Source organism: Ascaphus truei, chromosome 5 (assembly GCF_040206685.1).
Source record: "Ascaphus truei isolate aAscTru1 chromosome 5, aAscTru1.hap1, whole genome shotgun sequence".
Lineage (NCBI taxonomy): Eukaryota > Metazoa > Chordata > Amphibia > Anura > Ascaphidae > Ascaphus > Ascaphus truei.
In genome coordinates this window covers 155,875,400-155,901,860 of record NC_134487.1, presented here as the reverse complement: position 1 = coordinate 155,901,860, position 26,461 = coordinate 155,875,400, and the positions used below count along the sequence as shown (strand labels likewise).

At 41.1% G+C, this 26,461-nt stretch overlaps 1 protein-coding gene across 1 annotated transcript in view; it reads left to right on the top strand.

Moving 5' to 3' along the window:
- Nucleotides 1-26,461, top strand: part of RAD50 (RAD50 double strand break repair protein) — a 98,626-nt gene that overhangs the window by 67,244 nt on the left and 4,921 nt on the right. The window contains exons 18-23 of the mRNA XM_075601111.1: nt 233-343; nt 1,952-2,044; nt 2,132-2,245; nt 5,526-5,653; nt 7,773-7,997; nt 24,190-24,275. Of these exons, the coding sequence (XP_075457226.1) occupies nt 233-343; nt 1,952-2,044; nt 2,132-2,245; nt 5,526-5,653; nt 7,773-7,997; nt 24,190-24,275 (757 nt within the window). The remainder of the gene's footprint in view (nt 1-232; nt 344-1,951; nt 2,045-2,131; nt 2,246-5,525; nt 5,654-7,772; nt 7,998-24,189; nt 24,276-26,461) is intronic.

Below are 26,461 nucleotides of genomic sequence, written 5' to 3'. Positions count from 1 at the left end.
ATTTTACCCTGCAGAAGTACATGCAGAAAGCTTCCAGGGGATTATTTACATTACTACTCTAGCTTCTGTGCCAAGACGAACCATAAATAGTATCATGTTTGACTGTATCTGTAAGTTTGAATGTTAGGCTGAATGTATAATAAAATCACTTTATTCTATCGTAAGGTGCTAGTGTTTTTGAGTGTTGGTTGTTGTAGTTGAATTAATAATGCAATCCCTTTTCTTCTTTCAGGAAGCTAGAGAACAGGTTCTCCCACTGGAAGGTACTTTAGAAAAGCTTCAGCAAGAGAAGCAAGAGCTGATTGTGAGAAAGGACTCAAGCTACAGGGCAGCACAAGAAAAGGTTAGACCACTACAACAGGAGCATTAAGGGAACACATTATTACATTTCTTTAAGTTTCTGAATTGAACACTAATTACACAAATTAGAGGCTCACTTCTTGTACTATAATTTCCTGTACTGTATTGTCTCGTAAAGTTCCAAGTACAGCTTTGGGCGCTATATAAATAAAGATATACATACAAATGCAAAAGACATCCCACAGATGTAGTTTTTAATTGTGTGTTTATATGTATTATATAGCTATATCTTGAATTATAGGCTATATTCTGTCTTGTGATTTCTTTTCTTAGAGCATTACACTAGACATCATTTTATGTCCATCACTTGTTCTTTCCTAGTGTCCCTCGAGGAGTTGGCTTGGAGTCCCCCTCCATTTTTATATTTTCTCCCCTGTTTTTAAATCATTTGATAAACTGTGTTGTTTTATATATATATATATATATATATATATATATATATAGCAACAAATATTACTGTATATTCATTTGCATGTCTTAGACAGGTCTGCAACCCTGTCTTTCACCATTATCGCCCAGCACACAGCACTTCCACTGCAGCAAGGGATTCTGGGAAATGACATGCAAATGAGCACACAGTGCCACCTTTTGTCTCAAGCTTGAATTACACGAGCAAATCCTTAAGCCAATGCATACTGCTTTAAACACAGCTTTCAGACAGAGGCAAAGCCAGTAAAGTGTAAGTGTGTGTGTGTGTGTCTCAAATACAACAGTTGGCACTCCATAGGTGCTGATAGGCTGTAGGTGCTTGTCCCATATGGATAATATAGACATACGTTACCGTTCCGAGGTCTGGTAAAGCAAGAGACAGCACTCCATTGTAGAAAACTTCACAAAGTGTATTAGTGAAAATAGTGGTACATCAAGAGACCCAACGTTTCGGTCCTCCAAAATGGGACCTTCCTTATTTTAGTTCCTTTTCACTAATACACTTTTTGAAGTTTTCTACAATTGAGTGCTGTCTCTTTCTTTACCAGACATCAGAACGGTAACGTGTGTGTGTGTGTGTGTATATATGTTTGTATGTATAATATATTATAGAGAGAGAGACATTTTTCAGGCAAAGGTCCCTGCCCCGTGGCGTTTACAATCTGTTTTTTGTGCCTGAGGCACAGGGAAATAAAGTGACTTGCTCAAGGTCACAAGGAGCCGACACGGAATTGAACCAGGTTCCCCTGCTTCAAACTCAGTGCCAGTGTCTTTACTCACTGAGCCACTCCTTCTCCAGGAAAAGTACAGTAAAGGCAATTTGTACAATGTGGAACAGCACCTTTCATATGCACGTTCTAGTAAAGGGCCCTTCGAGTGATCCGTTGGTCAGCGGTGCTTGTTCTTATGTTTGTTTTTCACTGCGGCAGTTGTAGAGCACAGTATATCGTTAAGATTGCAATTGCATACTGCTGCAGTCTTGTGTGGGGCTGCAGTCACTCTGTCTTTAAAAAAATAAAATAAAAACTGGGATCTCAACTCCACAGATTTTCCATAGATCAGCCGCGGAAACATGGCATCTATATGTTTGTTGGTGTACCGTATATGTGCAAAATGTTTTCAATGTAGCAGGTTATGTAACTTTTTGTATTTCTTCCCCTAGCTAAATGACATTAAAGAAAAAGTGAAAAAAATCATCTTGTATGTGAGAGATATTGAGAAGTATATTAAAGATGGAAGTGAAGAATTTAAGGAGGTAATGTGTGTTGCTTTTAATATTCATTAAAAAAAAAAACATCGTCTTTATCAAGAGTGAAAATCATGAAGTTGTCTCTCTCTGCAGCGAAAGGAAACAGAGCTGCAAGAATTAGTTGCTCGGCTGAACGAGGGTGAAAAGCAGAAGGAGAAAATAAATAAAGAGATGGTCACAATTAGACAAGATATTGACACACAGAAAGTAAGATGCTATTTTATATCATTTTTATAGCTGCATATTTGTGGAGATATGTGGTAAGACGAGACTCGGGACCTGTGTATCCAGCTCTTACAGCTTTCGGCTTTATCAAGGTTTTAAAAAAGCAACTTATTAATAAAGTTTTTTCCATTGGGCACAGGTCTCTCGGCAATCTCAGTTGGTGACGTTTTTGTTGCAAAAATGAAGGCCCTTGATCAGGAATCTTTAGCATGTGGCCCTTTGGCCAAATCCGGCCCCCAATGGACATTGGAGTGGCCCTCTGACTGTCAGATAATAAATTGCAGTTGCTCAACAGCCAAGTGCAATTTTTCACACTGAAAACGCACTATAATGCTAAGGTTATAAAAAATATATATGGTACATATGTTGTAAATACTTACAAAATGTGGAAGTATGACATTTTTTAAGTCTTATATAAAAGGACCTTGCAGTATACTTCTTGCCCTTCTAAGTTTTTTCTCATCCGGCCCCTTAAACTAGGTGGAGCACGGCCTAGAGACGAAGCTGCATCCACTCCATGAGACTCCTCCTTAACACCTCCTTTTTCTTCTGAAACACCATTCCAAGGCGGGGGCAAAGGGGCACAATAGCTTGATATGTATATATATATATATATATGTATGTGTTTATGTATTTAAGAAGAAATACTTCTTCAAAATACCCCTACCAGCATTAATTTTCCTGCCAAATAGGGCCTGATCTAGAGCCTCCCCTTTCTTCTATGCAGGTGTGTGTATTCTATAAGCCTTTGTGTATAGCTTTGCTGATGTCTTTTCCCCAACCAATACAGCAAGAAATTATGTAGTGTTTAAGTTATTATTGGTACAGCCGAGGGCAAGTTTCCCACCAACTGATAAGAGCACATCCCTTTTTTTTTTATTATTAAGAACATGTGAAACTTCTTCAATTTCTGGTTTCAAAGTAATGACCAGCAGGTTTAGTTTGGCATCAAGTAAACTTACCTTTAGAAGCCCTGAGATGCTGTTACCTGATACAAATCCAATGGTTTCGTGCACTGCATCCCAAGGTTCAAATCTATTTTTTTTTTCTCTCTCACAGCAACTCCTGGAGCTAATTATTAAACGCAACATGTACCCCTCGTGACACATTGTGCATGTGAGAGATGTGCAGCCCTTTTGTTTGTTTTGTTTTTTTACTTAAAACCCTAATGTTACTTTCCCATCTTCATCAATCTCTTTACTGCTGCGGTGGGTACTAAAACATTGCATTTCCCCCCCCCCCCCCCCCCCCCCCAGCAGTTACTTGATTACTTTTGCCTGCAGAAAGTACCCATTATGGGCAAACACAAGATACCCAATTATTGACATTGAAAAACTGATGCAGGTCCAGTGCCTTTGATTTAACTGTTGAGTGTTTTAGCCTTAATCGCATATAATTTGATGCAAAAAAAGTCTTCTCTTTTTTTTTTTTGCTGGTGTGTCCAGCTTTCATATGTACGTATTTTGCAATGATTGAAATTGATGCGTGCCTTATTATCCTAGCAGAAGCATTGTGGCAACCACTCATGTTGGTGCTACTTCAGTAGGATCATTGCTACAGACCAGTGGTATTTACCCACACAGCCCTCAACCAAACACAAATATATTGAATGGATGTACTTTAAAAATAGGGTGCATTTGTATGAAGACTTAAAGCTGCAGTTCAGTCAATATCCTGCATGTGTGTTTTTTTTAATAAATCAGTTCTGTAGTAAGAAAAAATACTTTTAGCATTTTCTGTTTTAAAAAAAACAACTTTGAAAGACCAAGTTTCTTGTATTCTATTTTAACAGCCATTTGCTAAGGCACTGCCCCTTCATGTCCTGTCACAGGCCCTGGCACACTAATTGTCAGCCCTGCCCTCTCTCTAGCACATGTCAGTGCAGGAGTGCTCATGAATATTCATGAGCTTCCACTGACTGACAGAAGCAAATAAAAACATATGCCAGCTCTAATTATGTCACCAAAATTCGCCTATTAATACATGGAGAACAAATTGACTGGCCGCTATACAGTTCTTTAGGTAATTAGAGATTGCACACATGAAACTATTGAAGTAAAAAAATAAATTAAAAAAAAAAAAGACTGAACTGCAGCTTTAAATAGTAACTGCTGCAGGCTAAAAAAACAGGTTGATATTTATATTTAGCAAAAAGAAAGTCTGTCCTGCGCTCTGGCCATGAATGCCAGCACACTTAGGTGTCAAGTGAGTCACTTAGAATGGAGCAGGGAGACATAAACGGACCAAAGAGAGGTCAGAGCTGGGAAGGAAAACCTTACCTATGCAAGCTCACTTGAAAACCTCGGTCCTGCTCGCCTCGGTGCTCTGGTTCCAGGCGTGCAGCCTTCTGTGTATACAGCATGGGAAAGAAGAGAAATCCGGCGCCACAGCCTGTGACAAAATCCAAGGCACTTCTGGGTTGTAGAATAACTTTATTGAGACTTCACGAACACAACAGGCTACACCATAGTCTCCCCCTCAACGCGTTTCACGCTAGAATCAGCGCTTCGTCTTGGAGTGACGAAGCGCTGATTCTAGCGTGAAACGCGTTGAGGGGGAGACTGTGGGGTAGCCTGTTGTGTTTGTGAAGTCTCAATAAAGTTATTCTACAACCCGGAAGTGCCTTGGATTTTGTCACAGGCTGTGGCTCCGGATTTCTCTTCTTTCCCATGATATTTATATTTCTCTATAGTGGGGCGATGTCACTTGTGGGGGACCCTTAAGCATTTCCCCCATTTATACTGACACTTGGCAATTTCCTACTGAATTCCAAACTGTAAAACGTGATTGTGATTTATTTCTTGATCTCAATAAAAATAGAATGTAGAAACTGAGCACCAGCTGGGGATGTGCTGTGGTTGCTGTGTGAGTTTCTAGGAATGCAAGTCTAAGACGGGGGGCACGAAAGTTTCTCGACTGCAAAATTGGTGCAAAAAACTTGCACCAGATTTATCAAATGTAAATCTCTGCTTAAATTCAGAGGGAATCCTTTTCTTTGATAAATAGGGTACTGTTTTATGCCCCAGTTTTGTATCCAGGAGATGTGTGTAATATGTGAAAGGATAAACCGTACATGTTGTATTTTCAACATATTTGCTTTTACCCTAAAGTTTTTTTTTACCATCAAAATGCTTACCAGCGCCACCTGAAGGAGAAGTTTGTTTACAAGGTTTCTGCTTCTAGAGCCGTTAAGATACACTGAATTCTTTTTTTATTCTTTGACCAGTCAACCAACAAAGGCTTAATTTTTCATTCTATATAGATACAGGAAAGATGGCTTCAAGACAACTTAACCTTAAGGAAACGATTGGAGGAGCTCAACAGAGTTGAAGAAGAAAGAGAAAAACTTTTGAAGGAAATGGGGCAGATGAAAGTCATGCAAATGAAAACGTAAGCATTCTGTCACCTGCTGTTATTCTATAAACTAATACAGCCGAATCCCTGAAAATGCTCTCTCAGATATTGAGATTATGCATTTATTCTTGGAAAGAATCAGCATTTTTTGGGGGGTAATTACATCAGTTATTTTGACACATCAAAAATGCAATCAAACTGTAAAAAAAAGAATTCGTATTTGTGTAGGTTTGTTATGGGGCTTTATTGCAAAGCAATGTGTTGCGGGCCTCTTGAAAGGGTTTACCAATGATGGAATGTTGTTCCAGCAGAGGCCGCAGTTTTTTACTGTACTTTTATACTACATTGTTGTCCTTTATTACAGATTAAATTACTCTTTTCAGGTTTTGTTTTCATGTCCTTTGGGGCATGACCTCAGCTCTAGAAAGCACATACTATATAGCAGGGGTGCGCAAACTTTCCCCCCTGCATGTTGTGTCCCCCGCAACGAGCCCCCCCCCCCCTCAAATGACGCCATGGGACGTCACGTGACGATGCGTCGCTGGAAGCCAAGGTAAGGGAAGTTACAGAGGCCTCAGACAGTCCCCCGACATTTAATTTAGCTGTCTTAGGGAAGAGTGCGAGGCCTCTAAAACAGCTGCACCCACCCTGGAAAATATTGCGCACCCCTGCTGTATAGTACTGTAGAATGATACTAAATATCTCTATATATCTAGTTTCTTAAGCAAAAATGTATAGGGAGCAAATAATATTTTCAGTCTGCCTTGCTAGTTGTATGGTACTTGCCAGGCCCTACCTGTGGCACAGGGGGCAGCAGCAGCGTGGCGGGAGCCCACCTAGACGGTCCTAACACGTTAGGACCAACCAGAGGTTGTGCGGAACTTCCATAATCACCGCCTGGGTGGGATCCTGCTGCTGCGCTAGGAGGCACGTCAAGCCCAACTACAGGTAGGGCCTGGAATGGGGGGGAAAGAGTGTGTGTGCGAGAGAGAGTGGGTGAGGGAGTGAAGGGACTAAGAGAGAGGGTAGGGGGAGATGCAGGTGAGAAGAAGAGTATGTTGGAGAGGAGTGGAGCTTTTTGGTAAACTTCACGGACCACACAAGGTAGATTTTACATTGTGTGGCACGTGAAGCTTGCCAAGTGGCCTTTCTGCCAACATAATTGCACACTCCTGCAGTAATGCCTTTTACAGATGTGGCAATACAAGTTCCCTCTTTGCATCACTTAGAGCGGGTGGACCAAGTGCGGCTGTGATCACGGCCCAGCGCAGAGGAAATTTCCCAGAAGGATTAATGCAGTGGGCTCCCTGATTCTGAATGGGACTCCCGCTGAGTTAATCCTACTGGGCCGCCACCAGTCTGTAAGAGCTGAGCAGAGAGAAGTAAGTCCTCTCTTTCTCTGTGTCACCCCGCACAGCTCTTACAGCAGATCTCATTATTTTTAGTACATAGAATTGAAGCAGGTAGTCTCCTAATTTCAGGTCTGGGGACCCCCTGCTTCCTGGGGTACAGGCCTCCGTATGGGGTGCCGGTATCTCCTGCATGTTTAAATGTCCCTGCCACGTGGGCAGTGACGCGGGACATTAAATTTGCAGGAAATACCAGCACCCTATATGGAGGCCTGTACCCCGGAAGTGGTCTCTCAGATATGCAGACTTCAAATTAATGCAATTCAGCTCCGGAGACCCCCTGCTTCAATACTGGGAACTAAAAATAATACAAATCATGCAATCTGCTGTAAAAGCTGCCTCGGGAGACACCGAGAGAGGGACTGCATCCCTCTAATTTCTCTGCGCAGCTCTTAGACTGGTGGCGGCCCGGTAGGATTAATGCAGCGGGAGTCCCATTCAGAAACGTGGACCACTGCCGCTTTAATCCCTTCAGGGCCGTCAGTTTGCTGTGCTTTTGGGCGTGGGGAAGCTGCAATCAGGCTCTGTTCAGCAGCAGGTTTCTAGCTCCCAAAACTAACTTCAATAACACTGCATCTGTAGCTCATTGTAACAATCAGCAGAAGAATCCTTCCAGACTTTGGTATTTGCTGCTTTATGGGTTTCTTGTGCAACACGGTTTACACTCACAGATGGGGAAACATGTTCCTCCTGTGTGTATAAATCATCCAGGGCCCCTGATCTGACTTTCTCTTTATAATTTTCAGTGAGCACCAAGAGTTGGAGGACAAAATAGAGACGCTGAAAAGAAACCACAGCCTGGCACTTGGGAGGCAGAACGGGTTTGAGGAAGAGATCATGCGTTTTAAAAAGGAGCTGCGAGAACCTCAGTACAAAGAAGCTGAAGTGAAATACAGGGATATGATGATTGTTATGAGAACAACCGAGCTTGCCAACAAAGACTTGGATATTTATTATAAGACGCTGGACCAGTGAGTATTGTGGGGGAACTACTACCCAGTTTTGTGGTTTTGTGGGGGGGGGGGGTTGTGTTTTTTGTTTTTGTTTTTTAATTAATTTTATTTTGTTTAGGAATCCTAATGCATAACAGAAACCATGCACACAAAATAAGACAGCACATTAGCCTCCCTAAACGCATGGCCAGATTATGTTAGAAACTTGGCCTGAGAAGCACTGAGAAATTATTATTGTGCCTGGGTTTAATCACAGACAAAATACCAAGTTCATGGAAGTTGATCTAACCATGCTAATAGAAAATACTTGTCTGCTTTTGTTTCTTTGGGAATAAATAACAAACTGCATTTCTTAGTGGGGGCTTAGAGCAGATCAGGGTTGCTTACAATGCATCTGATCCCAGACGCGCTATTGGAGAGGGTTGGGGTTCCTTACAAAGCATCTGATCTTGGACGCGCTATTAGAGAGCGTTGGGGTATCTTACAATGCATCTGATCTGAGGTGCGCTATTGGAGACAGTTGGGGTTCCTTACAATGCATCTGATCTCAGGCATGCTATTGGAGACGGTTGGGGTTCCTTAAAATGCATCTAATCTCGGACGCGCTATTAGAGAGGGTTGGGTTCTGCAGAATTACACAATATAGATATAGGGTTCCTTAACCAAACAAAGGTCGAAAAACACTGTATTAGAGGGACAATAAAGATAAGGAAGGGGAGAGATGGGGGTTTTGCATGTGCAAGCTAGTTCAACACAGTGAAATTACACAAAAGGGAGCAGCTAGAGGAAATTATACTACTTCCAAGTCTTGGCCCACCATGTTTACAAATTAACTGTAAAAAAAATATATTGTAGAGTATTAAGATTTTGGTCAAATGCATCAATTACCCAGATGTAACCTGTCGCTGCCATCGGTATACACACCACTTTGGTCCTAGAATGGATTGCCCTTTTAATACCTGACCAATAAAATCATCACTTTCAGCTTGTAAACATTGAATTACTAGCCTATTCGTACATTCTCACAATCACATACTAATTCTAAAGCAGATTAGGCCAACCCTGTGCTGAAGTATTGTTGCATCTTGCAGAGTTTTGCTCCCTAACTAGACTTGTACTGAAGCAACCGTTACTATAGTAATTTGTCGTAGACACTGCAGAACCGTACAGACCTATTGTCCTGGAGAAACGGTGATACTCACCAAGTTACCGGGAGGTGGTACTAGTCTTCAGCCAGGTTCTTCCACTGTTTTAGGTTGGTATGTTAACCGCAAAATTATTATTCTTGGCCCGTTTTGATGCTCTCTAGAAAATTGGCACTCAACCTTTGACTGTTTGTATGCACATTGATCTTCCCACATCTTGGTTTCGGTTGAATAGTAGGGACTTTTTCAGACACACTTATCTGTATACTGTATCCTATGAAACCGAATAATATGTGGCAATCGCATATGAACAGAATGACATTCACACAGAGAACATTTGTAATATTACTAAGTTGCCACTTGTTAAAGAATAGTCCATCATGTGACACTGTGATTGATTCCCGTGAGAGAATTAAAATAGATCTCCAATGCTGGTACTCATACAATATTCAGACTATGACGGGACACATGAAAGAGAGAATTGTGAGATGTGATAATCTCCCAACACTGTCATTTAATATATGAAGAACGCTCATGTTGGTCTATTAATAGGACACTAAACCAATAGAATACATAAACCTCTGTTGGATGATGAGGCGCTGAATCCCCCACAGTGATTGGATGAGACAGGCACAAATCATACATTGAATGAACAAGACACTGCATATACATTGGATGACTGTGACGGTGAACCTACCAACCTGTGCTGAGTGACATTGTATTATTTTATCATTGTATTATAGTGCCGATTACAGTACTGTCTTAAACCTAAGTACAGGCGGTCCTCGTTTTTATGACGAACGGCTTATCCGACGCTAGTCAATGCATCCCTATGGCCCGTTTTACGACGCCCGAATGGCTTATCCGACGCTTTAAAAAATTGCTACAATTGCCCAATTAGAAGGCTGCAGATTAGGGAAATCATTCTGAACAGTCTGTGTGAAGGTTTAGTTGTGTATTTTAGGCCCTAACCATGGCTGATAAAAGCAAAAAGCAAAGTGATGTTACTCCAAAAAGGAATAGAAAATCTATTACTTTGGAGACCAAACAAAACATAATAAAGCGTTCTGAGAAAGGAGAGACAAACACAGAAATTGGACGTGCCTTGGATATACCTCGCACAACTATTGTGACAATAATCAAAGACAAGGCAAGAATCTTGGAACAGATTAAGGGCTCAGCACCTATGCAAGGTACAACAATAAGGCAACGTGCTGGGCATATTGCTGAGGTAGAAAAACTCCTCATCATATGGCTGGAAGATCAATCCCAGCGTCATGTGCCTATTAGTTTAGCCTTAATTCAGGCCAAGGCTTTGAGTCTGTATGAGGACATTAAGCACCAGCATGGAGAAGGGTCCACCGAGGAAACATTCACTGCAAGTAAGGGCTGGTTTATGCGATTTAAAGAGAGGGCAAACTTGCATAACATTAAAGTGACCAGTGAAGCTGCTAGTGCTGATGAGGAGGCAGCTAAAACCTTCCCTGTTACATTGGCCAAAATTATAGAGGACGGTGGCTATTGCACACGTCAAGTGTTCAATGTTGATGAGACTGGGCTCTACTGGAAGAAAATGCCCAGTAGAAGCTACATTGCAAAAGAGGAAAAATCTATGCCTGGGTTTAAAGTTGCAAAGGACAGGCTGACTCTTCTGCTTGGATCAAATGCTGCAGGTGATTTCAAGCTAAAACCTTTACTTGTTTATCATGCAGAAAACCCTAGGACATTCAAGGGTTATGCAAACAGCACACTTCCAGTGATTTGGAAGTCCAACCATAAGGCATGGGTAACAGGGAGCCTTTTTGAGGACTGGTTCCACCATCAATTTATCCCAGCTGTGCAATTATATTGCATAAACAGAACCTTGATTTTAAAGCATTGCTGCTCCTGGACAATGCTCCTGGCCATCCCGTGTACCTGGATGACCATCATCCAAACGTCATGGTGGTGTTAATGCCCCCCAACACCACCTCATTCATACAGCCGATGGACCAGGGGGTTATCGCTTCATTCAAGGCCTACTATCTTAGGCGAACATTTGCCCAGGCCATCAGAGCAACTGATGTGGAAGGAGGTCCAACCTTAAAAGAATTTTGGAAGGGTTACAACATTCTCCGTGCAGTAAGAAACATCGGAGAGGCATGGAATGAGGTCAAACAATCCAATTTAAATGGCGTTGGCGTAATTTGTGCCCTGATTTTGTGTCTGATGTCCAAGGCCTTACAGAGACTGTTGCAGAGGTTACAGAAACTGTTGTGCAAATAGCCAGAGATCTCAACTTGGAGATGGAAACCGGGGATATTGAGGAGTTGCTCGCCTCACATTCTAACGAGTTGAGCAATGAAGACCTGATGCAATTAGAAGAGCAAAAAATTGCTGAAGAGGAGGCCCACCAATCTGGTGATGTGGCACAGCCACAGCCACGTAAATCATTGTCAACCAAAATGTTGGCTGCGGCATTCAAGCACATTGATAGCGCTCTGGACATATTTGAGGACAATGACCCTAACATTGAACGGAGTTCGACAAAAAGAAAAGAGGTTGGGGCGCTCCCTATTTGTATAGGCTTGTGATGTTGCCTGTGTGGTAGTGTGTAACCAAAGAAAGGGTAGTGTATACTTGCCCTTGTTGTTTTCTGCAGCTGGACCAGTAGAGAAGATAAAGCCCGGAATCTTCTTGTAGTTGCAGTGGAGGTGGAGGGTTGGTCAGCGCACGGGATTTTGCTCAAACGTAGAGATAAGAGGATAGGAAGATATGGAACACGGTATTAGTGTTTTAGTAATCGAACGGTACAATACAGCCAAAAGAACTTTGGAATTAAAAATGTATGAAAAATATATTTTTAAAATAGCTTAAAACTCTTTGGAATTAAAGAACCTTGGTAATTAAAAGTAAAAATATATAAATATATAAATATATGAAAAAATATATTTCTAAAATAGCTTAAAAATAGATTAGAAAATCCTTAAAATCCTTAAATAAAATTTAAAAGGAATTGTGTGGTTTTTTATGAACAGAAGCAGAATATGTGCTATATGTGGATGACTAACAGGGTGTGTTTACATAGCCTGTTGTTGGTCTGAGGTAAAAAGGGGATAATGGGGCTGGTTAGCAGAGTTTAATGTGCAGTCTTTCCTTCATGGAATGCTGCTAAAAACAATAACTTTCTCACCCTCCTGGTGGGGGCAGTACGTGATTTGCTTCTCTCCCGGGGGCCCAAATAGGAAGAAAAGGGCCGAACTCGGTGAGTGAGCAAAATAGAATTTATTAGGTACAGAAAACAAAGTCAAAATAACACTCACAGTACAGCTTTAAAACAGCCCAGCATCAGCCTGATCGTCCGGTGATATTCCTCTCACCAGTACAGCTCCCGTGGTCGCGTCCGACGGCGGGACCGGAAGAGGAGGTCTTACCGGATGGCAGCAGGCTGGCTGGGTCCTTCAATCAATGGGCTCCGGCAGGGAACAACTAGTTTCGCAATAATGCTTCGTCAGGCATTATTGCGAAACTAGTTGTTCCCTGCCGGAGCCCATTGATTGAAGGACCCAGCCAGCCTGCTGACATCCGGTAAGACCTCCTCTTCCGGTCCCGCCGTCGGACGCGACCACGGGAGCTGTACTGGTGAGAGGAATATCACCGGACGATCAGGCTGATGCTGGGCTGTTTTAAAGCTGTACTGTGAGTGTTATTTTGACTTTGTTTTCTGTACCTAATAAATTCTATTTTGCTCACTCACCGAGTTCGGCCCTTTTCTTCCTATTTGGGCCCCCGGGAGAGAAGCAACTCACGTACTGCCCCCACCAGGAGGGTAAGAAAGTTATTGTTTTTAGCAGCATTCCATGAAGGAAAGACTGCACATTAAACTCTGCTAACCAGCCCCATTATCCCCTTTTTACCTCAGACCAACAACAGGCTATGTAAACACACCCTGTTAGTCATCCACATATAGCACATATTCTGCTTCTGTTCATAAAAAACCACACAATTCCATTTAAACTTTATTTAAGGATTTTATTTAAGGATTTTCTAATCTATTTTTAAGCTATTTTAGAAATATATTTTTTCATATATTTATATATTTATATATTTTTACTTTTAATTACCAAGGTTCTTTAATTCCAAAGAGTTTTAAGCTATTTTAAAAATATATTTTTCATACATTTTTAATTCCAAAGTTCTTTTGGCTGTATTGTACCGTTCGATTACTAAAACACTAATACCGTGTTCCATATCTTCCTATCCTCTTATCTCTACGTTTGAGCAAAATCCCGTGCGCTGACCAACCCCCCACCTCCATTGAACGGAGTTCAACAGTCAGTTGTGGGGTGTCTAACCAAATCAGCTGCTATAGAGAGATCTACACGCAGAAAAGGAAAGGATCTGTCCAGACTTCAATGAAGAGATTCTTCAAGAGGCCGAAACCGTCAAGTCCACCTACATCACCTCCAAAAAGTCCGTTGTCTGTTAATGATCCCGCCCCCCCTCAATCATCTTCCTCCAATAATTGATGTGTTTTTTTTGGTCATGTACATTACTGTACAGAATACAGTATAGTTTTATTTTTATAGTTTTATTTTACAGTTCTGGAATCAATAAATATAATGTTTCCATCATAATCTGTGTGTGCTGCATATCTTATTACTTGAGTAAAATATTTTGTGTATTTTAGCATTACAAATGCCTTAAGGAACGGAACGTTTGATTTAAACAGTGGTCCTAAGGGAAAACGGGTTTCGCTTTACGACACTTCGCTATCCGACGCCATTTTGAGTAACGCATTGCGTCGGATAACCGAGGACCGCCTGTGAGGAGCATTAGGTGGGAGAATATTTGCTTCTTGCTAGAACCAAGATATTTTCCAACTGTGGTACAGGGTAGAGACTCCCACACAGTGACCCGTTTTACAGATATGCAGAAACTTATTGGGCTGCACAGATGAAGGAATACTGCAGACGTCTTCAAGGTAGTACATTTGTTTTCAAAATTGCTCGTTACGTAGTTTCTTCTGCCACGTGGGTGCTGTTCCAAGAAAAGTCGGCACCATATACATGAATTTATAATAGAAAAAACAGTAGTAGAGTAAAATGGAGGTCCCAATGTGTAATATTGCTTTACCAGCGTTGTCACTTCCGATATGCATAGTAATTGCAATTACCTATTGCCTTAATGGAAACTGTCTAAAAATCCCCCGAAGGTTTCCTCTCTGTCTTTTGCCATAATTCTGAGGAGTGTGACCGTGAAAGTTTCAAGAATGCCAGATTACCATCACATATTTATCAGTCAAACAAATCTGAAAGACACGGTTTCACAGATCAAGTATTCCCAGCTCAATGTGTGTAAGTGCTGGGTGGGCCAGAAATACTCTTTCCGAGAACATTGTATGCAATTTTTTAAATAAAAATGCATATTTTTAGCTTATTTACTTTATCTCTTCACTGCTGGAAGGGTTATTGTGCTGCAGTGTGTTGGAGATCAAAGAAGGCTAGTGGTGTAGACTAGTCCAAAGTTGCAATACAGTTTGCATTTTTTATATTTTTGTTTTAATGGACGCAGCAAATGCTTAACTTTTAAGGAAATGTGATTGCCAAAGCTGCCAATCGACCCGTTCTCCTGTGATTGATCGGCAAAGATTCTGCTTTCCCGGGCTCACTATATGATAAACTGTTCCAAAAGAGGAAATTCTATGTATTTGCAAATGGTTGCTGTGAGAATACATTCAATATCCTACATGTGTGTTTTTTTTTGTTTTTGTTTTTAAATAATCAGTTCTGTAGTATTAGATTCTTGCTGCATTTTTTTTTTTCTCCAACTCTTTTTAATTACATTTTTAATGAGTTTTAATATACTGAGAATCCTTTGATTTCTCTTGCAGGTTTTAGCCTACCTCCAAAGATCTTTGCAACACTTTTCTATTTGATCATTTGTTTCCAATGCTCCCAGCACTTTGAGCTGTAAACTGTAATAATAGGCAATGTTACCTTTGTAATATAAAAATACATTATAGCTGCTGAGTTATACGGACTGAAGCATTGATTGAAACTGAAATGCGGCCATTACATTAACCCGGGGAAGCAGGATTTTTGCTGATTGATCACAGGAGAACGGATTGATCAGCAGCATAGGTAATTCATTTTCAATAAAGATAATCAAAGACTTTTAAAAAAAATTAAGTACTTTAAGTACCTCTTTATGCCCTTTTTAATGAGTTTTAAAGAGAGTGGAGTGGAATAAAAAAAAAGTAAGTATTTCCTAATACTACACAAGTGATGTTAAAAAAATAAAAAAAAATACAAATTAGGATTTTTAATGTAGTGCTGCAAGTAAGCTCTTGTAAGCTCTTCAGGGCAGGGACTCCTTTTCCTATTGTTTTTATGCCTGAAGTACTTCTTCCCATTGTGTTATAATATTATGTCATGTGTATTGTACAGTGCTATGTACCATGATGGCACTATATAAATACAGATATACATACATAGACAGAACAGCCTATAATAAACTCTGGTTAATGAAGAAAGCTTAGCTGTGTAGTTAATACTGTAAGTTGAAGGCAGCTATAATGGAAATGGTAGTCTAAGACTAGAAATGGTGGCCTGGTACTATGGCTCCCCTTTACAGTTTTATAAAGATAGTAACAATTAATGCCACCATAAACCTGATTCTTCACCAGATGTACATGGATTTATATTTATTAGCCATCATTGTGATGCAACATTACTTCCTCTGTAAAACATACAATTATTTCAAGAGAAACAATTATGTGATAAGAGTAGTTCTAGATTTCTTTTATTAGACGTAAGTTATTAGATTTACTATATGCATGCATTTTGTGAACAGTATTCACCATTTTCCACCTACACAAATGCTCCAATTAGCTAATCGCAGGAGATAAACAATGGAATACTGATTGGAACATTTCCCCGATGAGCTAGCTGAGAAAAACTAACTGAAACCTAGTGAACCTCATACCAAATAATACCCATAGGCCATAGCACATAAATCCTATATTATATTATTTTCCAATGTCGGCTTTAAATGAACCTGCTGAAGCGCATGTGAGTTCCTCTTTTCATGATGTAAGCATGGTTAGCAGTTTATGCAAGTACAGTATATCCTTGCACAACTCTTTACATTCTGTTTGAAGAACAGGGAAAGTCTAGAACAATGGAGCAATGCCATTGTTATCCTCCGCAAGAAAGGAGACCAAGAAAACCTCAAGAAATATAGCCCCAAAAGGCTACTTCCAATCACTTACAAGGTTTTTCCCACAATACTCAATTGACTACAACAGAACACTTGACTTCTCCCAGCCTAGAGATCAAGCTGAATTTTGCAGCGGATACAACACAATGGATCACATCCAAGACAAACAAGAAGGAATTTCCCAAAGTAATCAAGACGATCTACCCCTCTGTTTAAGATTAGTAGATTACGGGGGGAAAAAAACATTTTATTCTTTGTACACCTTAGTGGCTCTAGATGTATTAAGAAGACAAAGGGGCCTGTGCTATAAGCGTCGATAAGCCACTTATCAAGCACTTATCGGTCAAAATGCCAACTGCTATTCAGTAAGCCTCGATAAGTGGGCAATAAAGGCATGAATCGCCCAAAAATTTGTCATAAAATAATCGCCGGGTGAGCAGCGATAAGCCACTTATCGCAGGTTCTGAAACTCGTGCAATTATAGTTGGCGTGAGGCTGGTGAGAAGCTGCTGAGAGGCGGCGATACAGGACTTAGGGAGAAAAATGCTTTTTTTCTGCATCGGATTGATGCTGGGGGTCTCCAGAGCTGATATCCATTAATATTAGCACCGGAGACCCCCGGCATGAATCCCATTCAATAAAAATGCATTTACAGTCTACTTCATTGGCTTAGCGGTTAGCTGCTACGGTAATGAAGGGGTTAACCCCTCCTGCTACCCACCAAGGGCCAAATACCCCCTTCACCCACCCCCTCTACCCACAATAAACCCTAATACCCGCCTCCTTTACCCCCATATGATTGATACCAGAGGCCGCGGGGGTCCTGAGGTGGTTGCCGCAGGTGTCTGAGGCCTGAGGTAACAATCCTGTGGCAACATTTTTTTGCAATACATTCAAATAAATACTGTTAAATATTGTTTGGAATTTGGATGATTTGTTTTTAGTACATTTTAGGATTGGTTAGCGTTTTCAATTAATTATTTGTTTTGTTGGCTACTGGTTTAAATTAATGAATTGTTTTGCTGGCTAGTGTTTAAAATTAATTAATTGTTTTGTTGGTTAGTGCTTTTATTTATTTAATTGGTTGTCTAGTGCTTTATTTCTTGAATTGGGGTGTTTAGGTGCTTGTGTATATCTTTTATTATTGTGTATTTTTGGCCTTCATGCTTTTTTATTAGGGTGACCATTGACTGCTATAGTGGCTTATCATGCCCATATTATATGGGTATGATGTACCACTATGCAAATCAATGGGTATAGGGTGGATATACTGGTCCTAGGGTGGGTGGTTAAGCCTCCCAGGTGAGTAGCGGGGGAGGATGGGTTAACCCCTTAATTACTATAGCGGTTATTAATCGCTAGTGTGATTAAAGGGTTGGGGGGCATTAGATTGTATGTTTTCTTGTATTCTTTCTGTCAACAGATGACATGGGCCTGGAGTATGCTGATGAGGACACCCTTCATGATGGCAAGGGTAAGTAGAAAGGTTCATTTATGCTGGCTGGCTGTTTGATTTTATAATGGGCAAATGAGCTATTATCCATATCTGGATAATAGTTATTGTGCCCATTACAGTACTATGTGTTGGTGGGGTGGGGGGGTTAAATATACATTTTAATACTAGTGTATGAGTAGGGGGTCTCTGGAGAAGAACCGCGTTAATTTGAGTTCCCGGGACCCCTTGCTTCCCGAGATTCAGACCCCTTTATGGGGTGCCGGTATCTTCTATGCATTTAAATGTCCCGCGTCACGTGACCGTGGGAATAAAATGCATAGGGGATACAGGCCCCGTTTGGGGTGCCGCTATCTCGGAAGCAGGTGGTCCCCGGACTTGAAATCAACGCGGTTCTGCTCCGGAGACCCCCTGCTCATCTACACTAGTAATAAAATGTATATTAAAAAAAACATTAATTTTGGGGCGAGATTTACGCAGGGAAAAGCAGCTCTATCTGCAGCTGAAAGTAATCGCCAGGTACGCCCTTTTCAGGGAGGCGATCTTCACGTCGACGGCTGCTAGCCCATTTTGGGAATTTTGCTATCGCAGGTAATCAAGGCTTTCTGAATACCGTGATCGCAACGCTCAAACAGGCAATTTAAATGGCCCGGCGATTTATTTATTATTTTTTTTTTTTAAATGAACGCTTATAGCATGGGCCCCAAAATGTTGAACTGTACATGGATATTATAAAGAACATTTCCGAGAATGCCACATCTACCATTAAATTGCATGAAGATATAAGCACTATAAGGATCAGCAAGGCAGTGTGGCAGGAAGACACCATGTCACAAACCTTTCACAGAAACACTTGAATTGTTCAACATATTAAATTGGGAGATACAAATTCATCATTCAACTGTGAATACTTGAGTCCCAAACAATTTTCAGATGACCTTGTTTTTTTTGCCTCAAGTGCAGAAGACCTACAACAAGAAATCAGAGAACTCGCCGAAGCAAGTAAGATAGTGGGTCTACATATGAATCTCAGCAAGATCAAAGTTATGTTCAACATATCCTCCCCAGGGTTTAAAGCTCACCCTGCCCCACTTTCCAATTAGCCGTTTTTATCATGATCCTGTGAATCACAGACCCATTATGGTCTTTCTCCCTCCAGCACAAAACAGAGGTGCATGAGAATTGTGCCAGGTAGTGTTAGGACCTGCAGATTGGTCATGCCGTGAAGTGGCTGCAGGCTTATAACCTTTTGGCCAAAGGGTTTAACTAAATGACCCTTACTCTTGAGCAGATAAGTACTGAAGTATTGTACTATATGATGTGTCATTTTGTATGTTGCGCTAGCCTTTCTGTTTTTGTTTGTATGTTCAACATGTAAAACATACAGGACACCTACAAGCTCATATTGAACACCCAAAATAACCACAACATATATATAAGCGTCACAGAGGAGTGCTACCTACTGGGCATGGCAATATATATTTAAAACCAGAGACAGAACATGAAACACAGACAGAGCTCAGTGCACATCCAGTGAAACTTATACACGGTACAGTGCCTAAATATATATATATAAAGATATCTTTTGAATAAAATGGTCTTTTAGTTTAATTCTTTGGCCAAAGTGTTTAAGCCCTTGAGCCCCTACACGGCAGACAACATCTCAAGGGTATCTAACACTAATATAAATTCTTAATAACCTGTACATTACCAGGAAGAATTATTTATAATAAATCTGTCAAAATTAGTTGCATAGTTCTAAGTCTAATCGAAGCTCTTATTAACCTGTACATTACCAGGAAAAGCACCCTATATTAGATTTGTCGCAATCAACATTTTAAATATATATTGCCATGCTCAGTAGCACTCCTCTGACACTTAGGCCTGGGACATAGTGCCTCTACAGCGCTGAGGCTCAGGGAAAGCAGGTGCTTTCCCTGGCCTTAGACAGCGCGCCGTCAGGGGGCGGGCCAGTGACGTCACGCAGCTGGTTCGCCCTCATTGGGCGAACCGCTCACGTGACCGGCCCTGCGCTCCGGCGAGCGCCAAATTTTCAAGACTCGGGGAGACGCACGCTTCCGCAAGCGTGCGCAAGCCCCTCCTAAAGCCGCTCTCATTGCAGCTGCAGGGGCTCAGTTCCGAGCAGCAGCACGCCTCAGCACGGGTCAGCGCATAAGCGCTGACCATGCCCGAGGCCTTTTACGCTTATATATATGTTGTGGTTATTTTGGGGGTTCAATATGAGCTTGTAGGTGTCCTGTATGTTTTACAATTTCTGTTCAGCTGGTCATGGCTGATTTGGAGGGTGGCTCCTCCTCCCTAGTTTGAAGCTCACCCCCTCCCACTTTTAAATGGTTAAAAGCTCACTCCATTGCATTTCCCACACTCAGGGAAACTTGCTTACAGGTTGATTGCGACAAATCTAATACAGAGTGCTTTTCCTGGTAATGTACAGATTAGTAAGAGCTTCAATCAGATTTAGAACTATGCAACTAATTTTGACAGATTTATTATAAATAATTCTTCCTGGTAATGTACAGGTTATTAAGAATTTAGATACCCTTGTGATGTTGTCTGCCGTGTAGGGGCTCAAGGGCTTGAACACTTTGGCCAAAGAATTAAACTAAAAGACCATTTTATTCAAAAGATATATATATATATATATATATATATATATATAGATATATATATATATATATATATATATATATATATAGAGAGATAGAGATAGAGAGAGAGATAGAGAGATATATACATATATACACATATACACAGTGTTCGACAAACCTATACATTTGCACGCCCCGGGCGAGTGGATTTAACATCATGGCGAGCTCCTATTGGCCCAAGCAGCACACGTGTGGCACTAGGTGGCGAGTAGATTTTTTGGTGATTTGTCGACCACTGTATATAGGCACTGTACCGTGTATAGGTGTCATTGGATGTGCACTGAGCTCTGTCTGTGTTTCATGTTCTGTCTCTGGTTTTAAATATGTTCAACGTGTCAAATCTGCAAAGATCTTAATAAATTAAATAGAACTAGAAGAAGTCAAAGACTATGTCTACCTTGGTAGGCAAGTAACAATGGATAGGAAGCTTTTCAATGAAATCAACAGGAGAATGAAGATGCGATGGAGCGCATTTGGAGGAAACGATGATATTTCAAGGGAACCGTCCACCGCGCCTCAGTTTTCGACCAGTGTATTTTGCTGGTGCTCACGTATGGTTGTGAAACTTGAGCCCTAAATGCGAATATAATTTAGAAGCTTCAGACAACTCTAAGTATGAAGAGATGTATGCTGGGTATTACCCGAAGAGACAGGAAAAAGAATGAATGGGTTTGAAACCAAACATAAGTCTGTGACATTACCACAATGGTGAAGAAATTAAAATGTCAGTGGGGTAACATATTGCTGGAAGAAATTACCATTGTTGGACATAGATTGTATGTGACTGGATCCCTAGGGAAATTTAATGACCAAGACGACTGTCAAAAGTAAGATGGGAGGATGAGGTTGAAAAGAGAGGCTTGGAAGATCATTGGGGAAACCTTCATTCAGCAGTGGATCAGCAAGGCTGAAGATGAGATATATAGTGCATACATGCATACATACATGAATACATACTGCAAAGTCTGGAGAGTGAACATTTTTAAAAGACCTCTATGGGGCAATGAAATTAGGGTTGAATAATTGAGGTGCTGGATAATAAATTAAACACTTATAAATTCCCGGTGAAGGTTTAAACTCCTTGGGATTGTTTACTGAAGTAACTCCTGGCTGCGAAACTGGTACAAGACCCTTTGTCATACAACTATTTTGAAGCTAAAATCTTTAGCTTAATTATCCCATTACTTTTCAAAACAAGTTTGCAATAGGTGCTCACAATTCTCAGCTAACGCATCCCCCAGAAAGAGTTGAAAGGAACATAAGAATTGTATTGTATTGACTTTATCTTTGTTACATGCCACTAAGCTAAGTTCACAATGTATGTGTTTGTCAATGCTGACTCGCCAATAACCATATGAAGTCTCTGGAATCACATTTTGGTGACCTCAAATGTATCTCTCTCCCCAGTTACATGCCCATTTGGTTTAAATGGAAAATAAAAAGCTTTCTCTGCAATCTTTTTTTAATATGTTAAAAGAATTCGTTTGTAGCTCATGATTTTCATCACGTATGCAGAAGTGTAAATGTCAAATTATAGTATTTAGCTAAATACATCATGTCAGGGTGATTAAGTACTGTATGAAGTATCAGCATTGGTATGAAAGTACTGTAGTGAAGGCAGGTCACCCCTGTATTTGTGGTGGGCGGGATTGCAGAGTCTAGCGATAACTGTAGATGGACTTGGCAGAAAAATTGAATGAGTTGTACATTGTAGAAAGATGCATGTAGAGGAATTACAAAACGTCTGCTTGAAAGTGATCAACTGCTGTAAAAAGTCTCACTGCGGTTGTAGAGATCATTTTATATAGTAACTAGCCGATATACCCGGCCTTGCCCGGGATGTAATGTTGTCGCTCCCGCTCTCTCTCCACTCCCTTCCACTCTGCCCCCCCCTCTTCACAGCTCTGCCCCCCCCCCCTGTTCACATCTCCGATTTTGACCCCTCTCTCCCCCCCACCCCCCCCCCCCCCTCTTCAACGCTTCGTTTCCCGGTTTGAAGCTGGTGAAGGTAAGGCATTTGTGATGGGCATTTTGTCCTAGTAATGGGGGTGTACAGTGGAGGTGGTAAGCGGGCTGCACAGCAGAGGTGGTGAGTCTGATGAATTGTTGACACAGTAATCGTGGTGCACAGCTGAGGCAGGGAGCGTGATTATTACTGGGCCATTGGATATAGCGGAATGGGCGGGAAGGTGGGCATTTGTTCACAGTAAGTGTGGTGGAAAGCAGAGACGGTGAGCGTGATAGCGGAGCGGGCGGGAAGTCGGGCATTTTTAGACAGTAAGCAATTGGGGATATAACGGACATTTTGTCATAGTAATGGGGCTGCACAGTGTAGGTGGTAAGCGGTGTGCACAGCGAAGATGGTGAGCGTGATGAATTGTTGGAGGGGTAAGCGGGGACTTAGGGGACCGGGCATTTTGACACAGTAATTGTGGTGCACAGCGGAGGCGGTGAGCGTGCTTATTACTGGGCCATTGGACAGTAAGCGGGGATCTGGTGTATATAGAAGGGGTGGCGAGAGGGTGATTGTTATTCGGCGATTTGTGAGGGCTGCTGAGCGGAGGCGCGGTGGGGTGTAGTCGGACAATGGCTGCAAAGCGGAGACGTGAGCGTGATGTTGTCGGACATATTTTGTAGGAGTAAGCAGGGACATAGAGGAGCGGGCGGGAAGGTGGGGTGCAAAGCGGAGGCGTGATAGTGGAGCGGCCGGTAAGGTGGCCATTTTGAGACAGTAAGCAGGGAGCGGCTGTATATAGCGGTGCCATTTGTCAGGCCTGCTGAGCAGAGGCGCGGTGGGGTCTGCCCCGTGGAGGTCCTGATTTGGGAGGGGTGTACAGCGGTGGCGTGGATGGGTAAGAGGGGGGGACAGCAGATGCGGTTATATTGATGGTGTGTGATGTTGAAGGAGGTGGAGAGATGGTTTGAAAGCGAGGTGTGTGATGATTGTGGAGATGGAGAGGTAGGAAAGGGCGCAGGGAGAGAGAGGGTTGGAAAGTGGGTTAGACTTACCAGGGGTGATCCAAGGGGTGTAGGGTGAGTCCGCAGGGAGAGAGTCTCCGAGGCTATGCTGAGGGCCCAGTTTAGGCTTCAGAGTCTCGGGTGACAGTCTTAGGGGGTATGGTGAGTCTGCAGGGGTGAGGTCTGTGGCAGTATGTGTGTGTCTCTGTGTGTGTCAGTGGAGTAGGTGTGTCTGTGATGTCAGCGTACCTCGTGGCCAATGAGAGCCGTGGGGAGGCGGGCGGACCGACGGACCAATGAGATTCCCCACATCTACTAACAATCAAACACTTTTGAGGTTTATATATAGATATATAGAGATAGATAGATAGATAGATAGATAGATAGATAGATAGATTAATTCCACTTTAAACTGCAAATTGTATGCTGAACGCTGGGAAAATTCTGAAGGACATACTTAGCTACAAATGTTAGAGTTTCTGAACCCATTCCTCTGGGATTTTTTTTTTTTTAGGAATAACCAAAACAAATTGCTAGCAAACCGTATATGGATGAGTATTGGTTAAAATCAATACTTTTTCCATCCCATAAAGGTATTTTGCAAGAATAAGTTCCTTGAAACAGAAACTTCCTTACATTATTTTTGTCTGTTAGGTTATTTCCATTCTTGCTGACTGAATGAACCACACTGGGGAATATTTTAGAGACCTAAATATTTTATCAAAATCCTAACATTGTCACGTTTTTACATATGCAAATACTATAGTGACATGTTATTTTTGTAGGGCTATCATGAAGTTCCACAGCATGAAAATGGAAGAAATCAATAAAATTATCCGGGACCTATGGCGCAGTACTTATAGAGGACAAGGTATTCATTTATTTATTTTTAGATATGTTTTTGTCTATTGTTTGGTCCAAATCATAAAATACATTCTTTTTGCCTCTTTCATTTCGGTGGATAAACGGGTTGGTGTCAACCTAAAAAAAAAAAAAAAGTACGAATAGAAGGAATTTTTTTTTACTCATTGCTTCATTTTCTGCTTGTTAGTGTCCAATGTGAAAACAAGTGTTTCCTACATTTGATTTTTTACACCACATTACAGCTGGGGGTATTCATTTATGTAAATGCAAGATTAAAAAAAAGTGATGCACATAGATTGTTTCATCTCATTATCTGTCTCATGTCACTTCTCCCTAACTCCTATTGACACTCCCCACATCACAAGTTGACGCACATGGTGCAAAACTTGGCGCAAAGACCTTGATACATTGATACATTGATACATTGATACATTGATGCAAAGAGTCGATGCAATCAAATTTGACACCCCCATTTTACCGGTTGCACACAGTGTCTCATCTCTGGTTACTAGTTGAACCTGTAAAAGTGAGTTCAGTAATTTCTTTTTTAAAATAGGCAATAGCATGCTTAACGTGTACATTATGTTGAGAATTTACTCCAGCTCTATTGACACTGTAAAAATGAAATGTTAAGTATGATGTGAGAGATCATTACTTCCTTTTCAGGACTCAATAAGAAGCTATCTCTGATTTTGTGATATCATTCCTGAAAGGTTGAAATGTATCAAAATCCATTTACTTCCTCACAAGCTTGTCAATTTTCTCCCGTCTTCACTTAATATTTTAAAGGGAAGGTTGGCAGGTGCTGTTTCTGAGAGAAGCAGGACCCAGAGTATATTAGTCAGAAATTTCCTTAATGGTCAGTCAGCCTTTCAGTGTCAGAAATGGCACCATAAATCATATATTGCCATCTCCAGGTTCCAGAGAAGAAAATAAATATATCTTAGATGGCCAAATATAGCTTCTGTAGTATTCTAGTATATATTTAAACATTGTAATGCTAAATAAGGCTTTACGTTTAAGCTACTGTTAAAGAAGGACAACATACAATATTTAACTAGTCAACAGATGTGCCACTTGTCTTTTGTCCCAGCTTTCAGTAGCAGACATACAAAAAAAACACTGTGCCGGCATTCATGTGATCAGCGTAGCACCCTCTCACACACACAGAAATAGGTCCCTCATGCAACCCCTAGTGCACTATACTAACGAGGTCACTACAAGGCCCCTCGAAGAAGTCACCTTCATATATTTTACAGACCACCTCGCTCCTCTTCCCATGTTCCGGTTTATGTGCGACTAACATATACAGTGCAAATGGGAAAACATTCCGCTATCCTCAATAATGCAATAAGAAAGTGCTGGGTGGTCTCTGACAAACCCACTTACAGTACCGCGTTCAAGTCTGTGTTTCGTCTGACAAACCCCTATTTGATCTTTTCAATATATTACTAGTACGTTATTTGTAAAAGCTGATTTTGTTACTTTGTTACATTATTTTCTCTAGGCATGGATAGCTCAAGCTCCAGAAATGCGGTATTATTGCCAAAACAAGTGTTATTTTTATGGTGCAATAAATCAACGGTGCACACCTATAAATAAAGCATTTTTGACCGCGAATGTTAAAAATATTGGGACCGGTATCAACATGATGTACATAATGTTTCAATCTTTATCAGAACCGCAGTAATAAGAAATATAAAAATAAATAAGAAACTCAGTGGTCAGCTAGTCATGGAAACCCAAGCGCTATAGTACTAAGGGCTACAAAAGGGTTGATATTAACAGTAAACTACACTATCTTGGCTTTACTTTACACTAAGGAAAACAAGGGGTTAACCCCTAACACCATGGTGGGCTAACAACCCTCCCGGGGCAACTACACCTCTCACACATCCCCAACAAACCCAACCGCCCTGTGGCTTTCAGTCATACAAAAATAAACAAAAAGACTTGTATTAAAAAAAAAAAAAAAAAAAACATTACAAATAAGAAAAAAATACTATTAAAACATAAACCCATTGATTGTCATTGTGGCTACCTAGGCCCTCTCAATGGGGACATAGCCACATTGGCAATCAATGGTGACCTGTAATAAAAATGGGGCTACTTACCCCACCCACCCTGGATGAATTATGTCCTCTTAAGGGCTGAAGCCCCTCGAAACCAATCCAATAATTGACAGATGCCCAA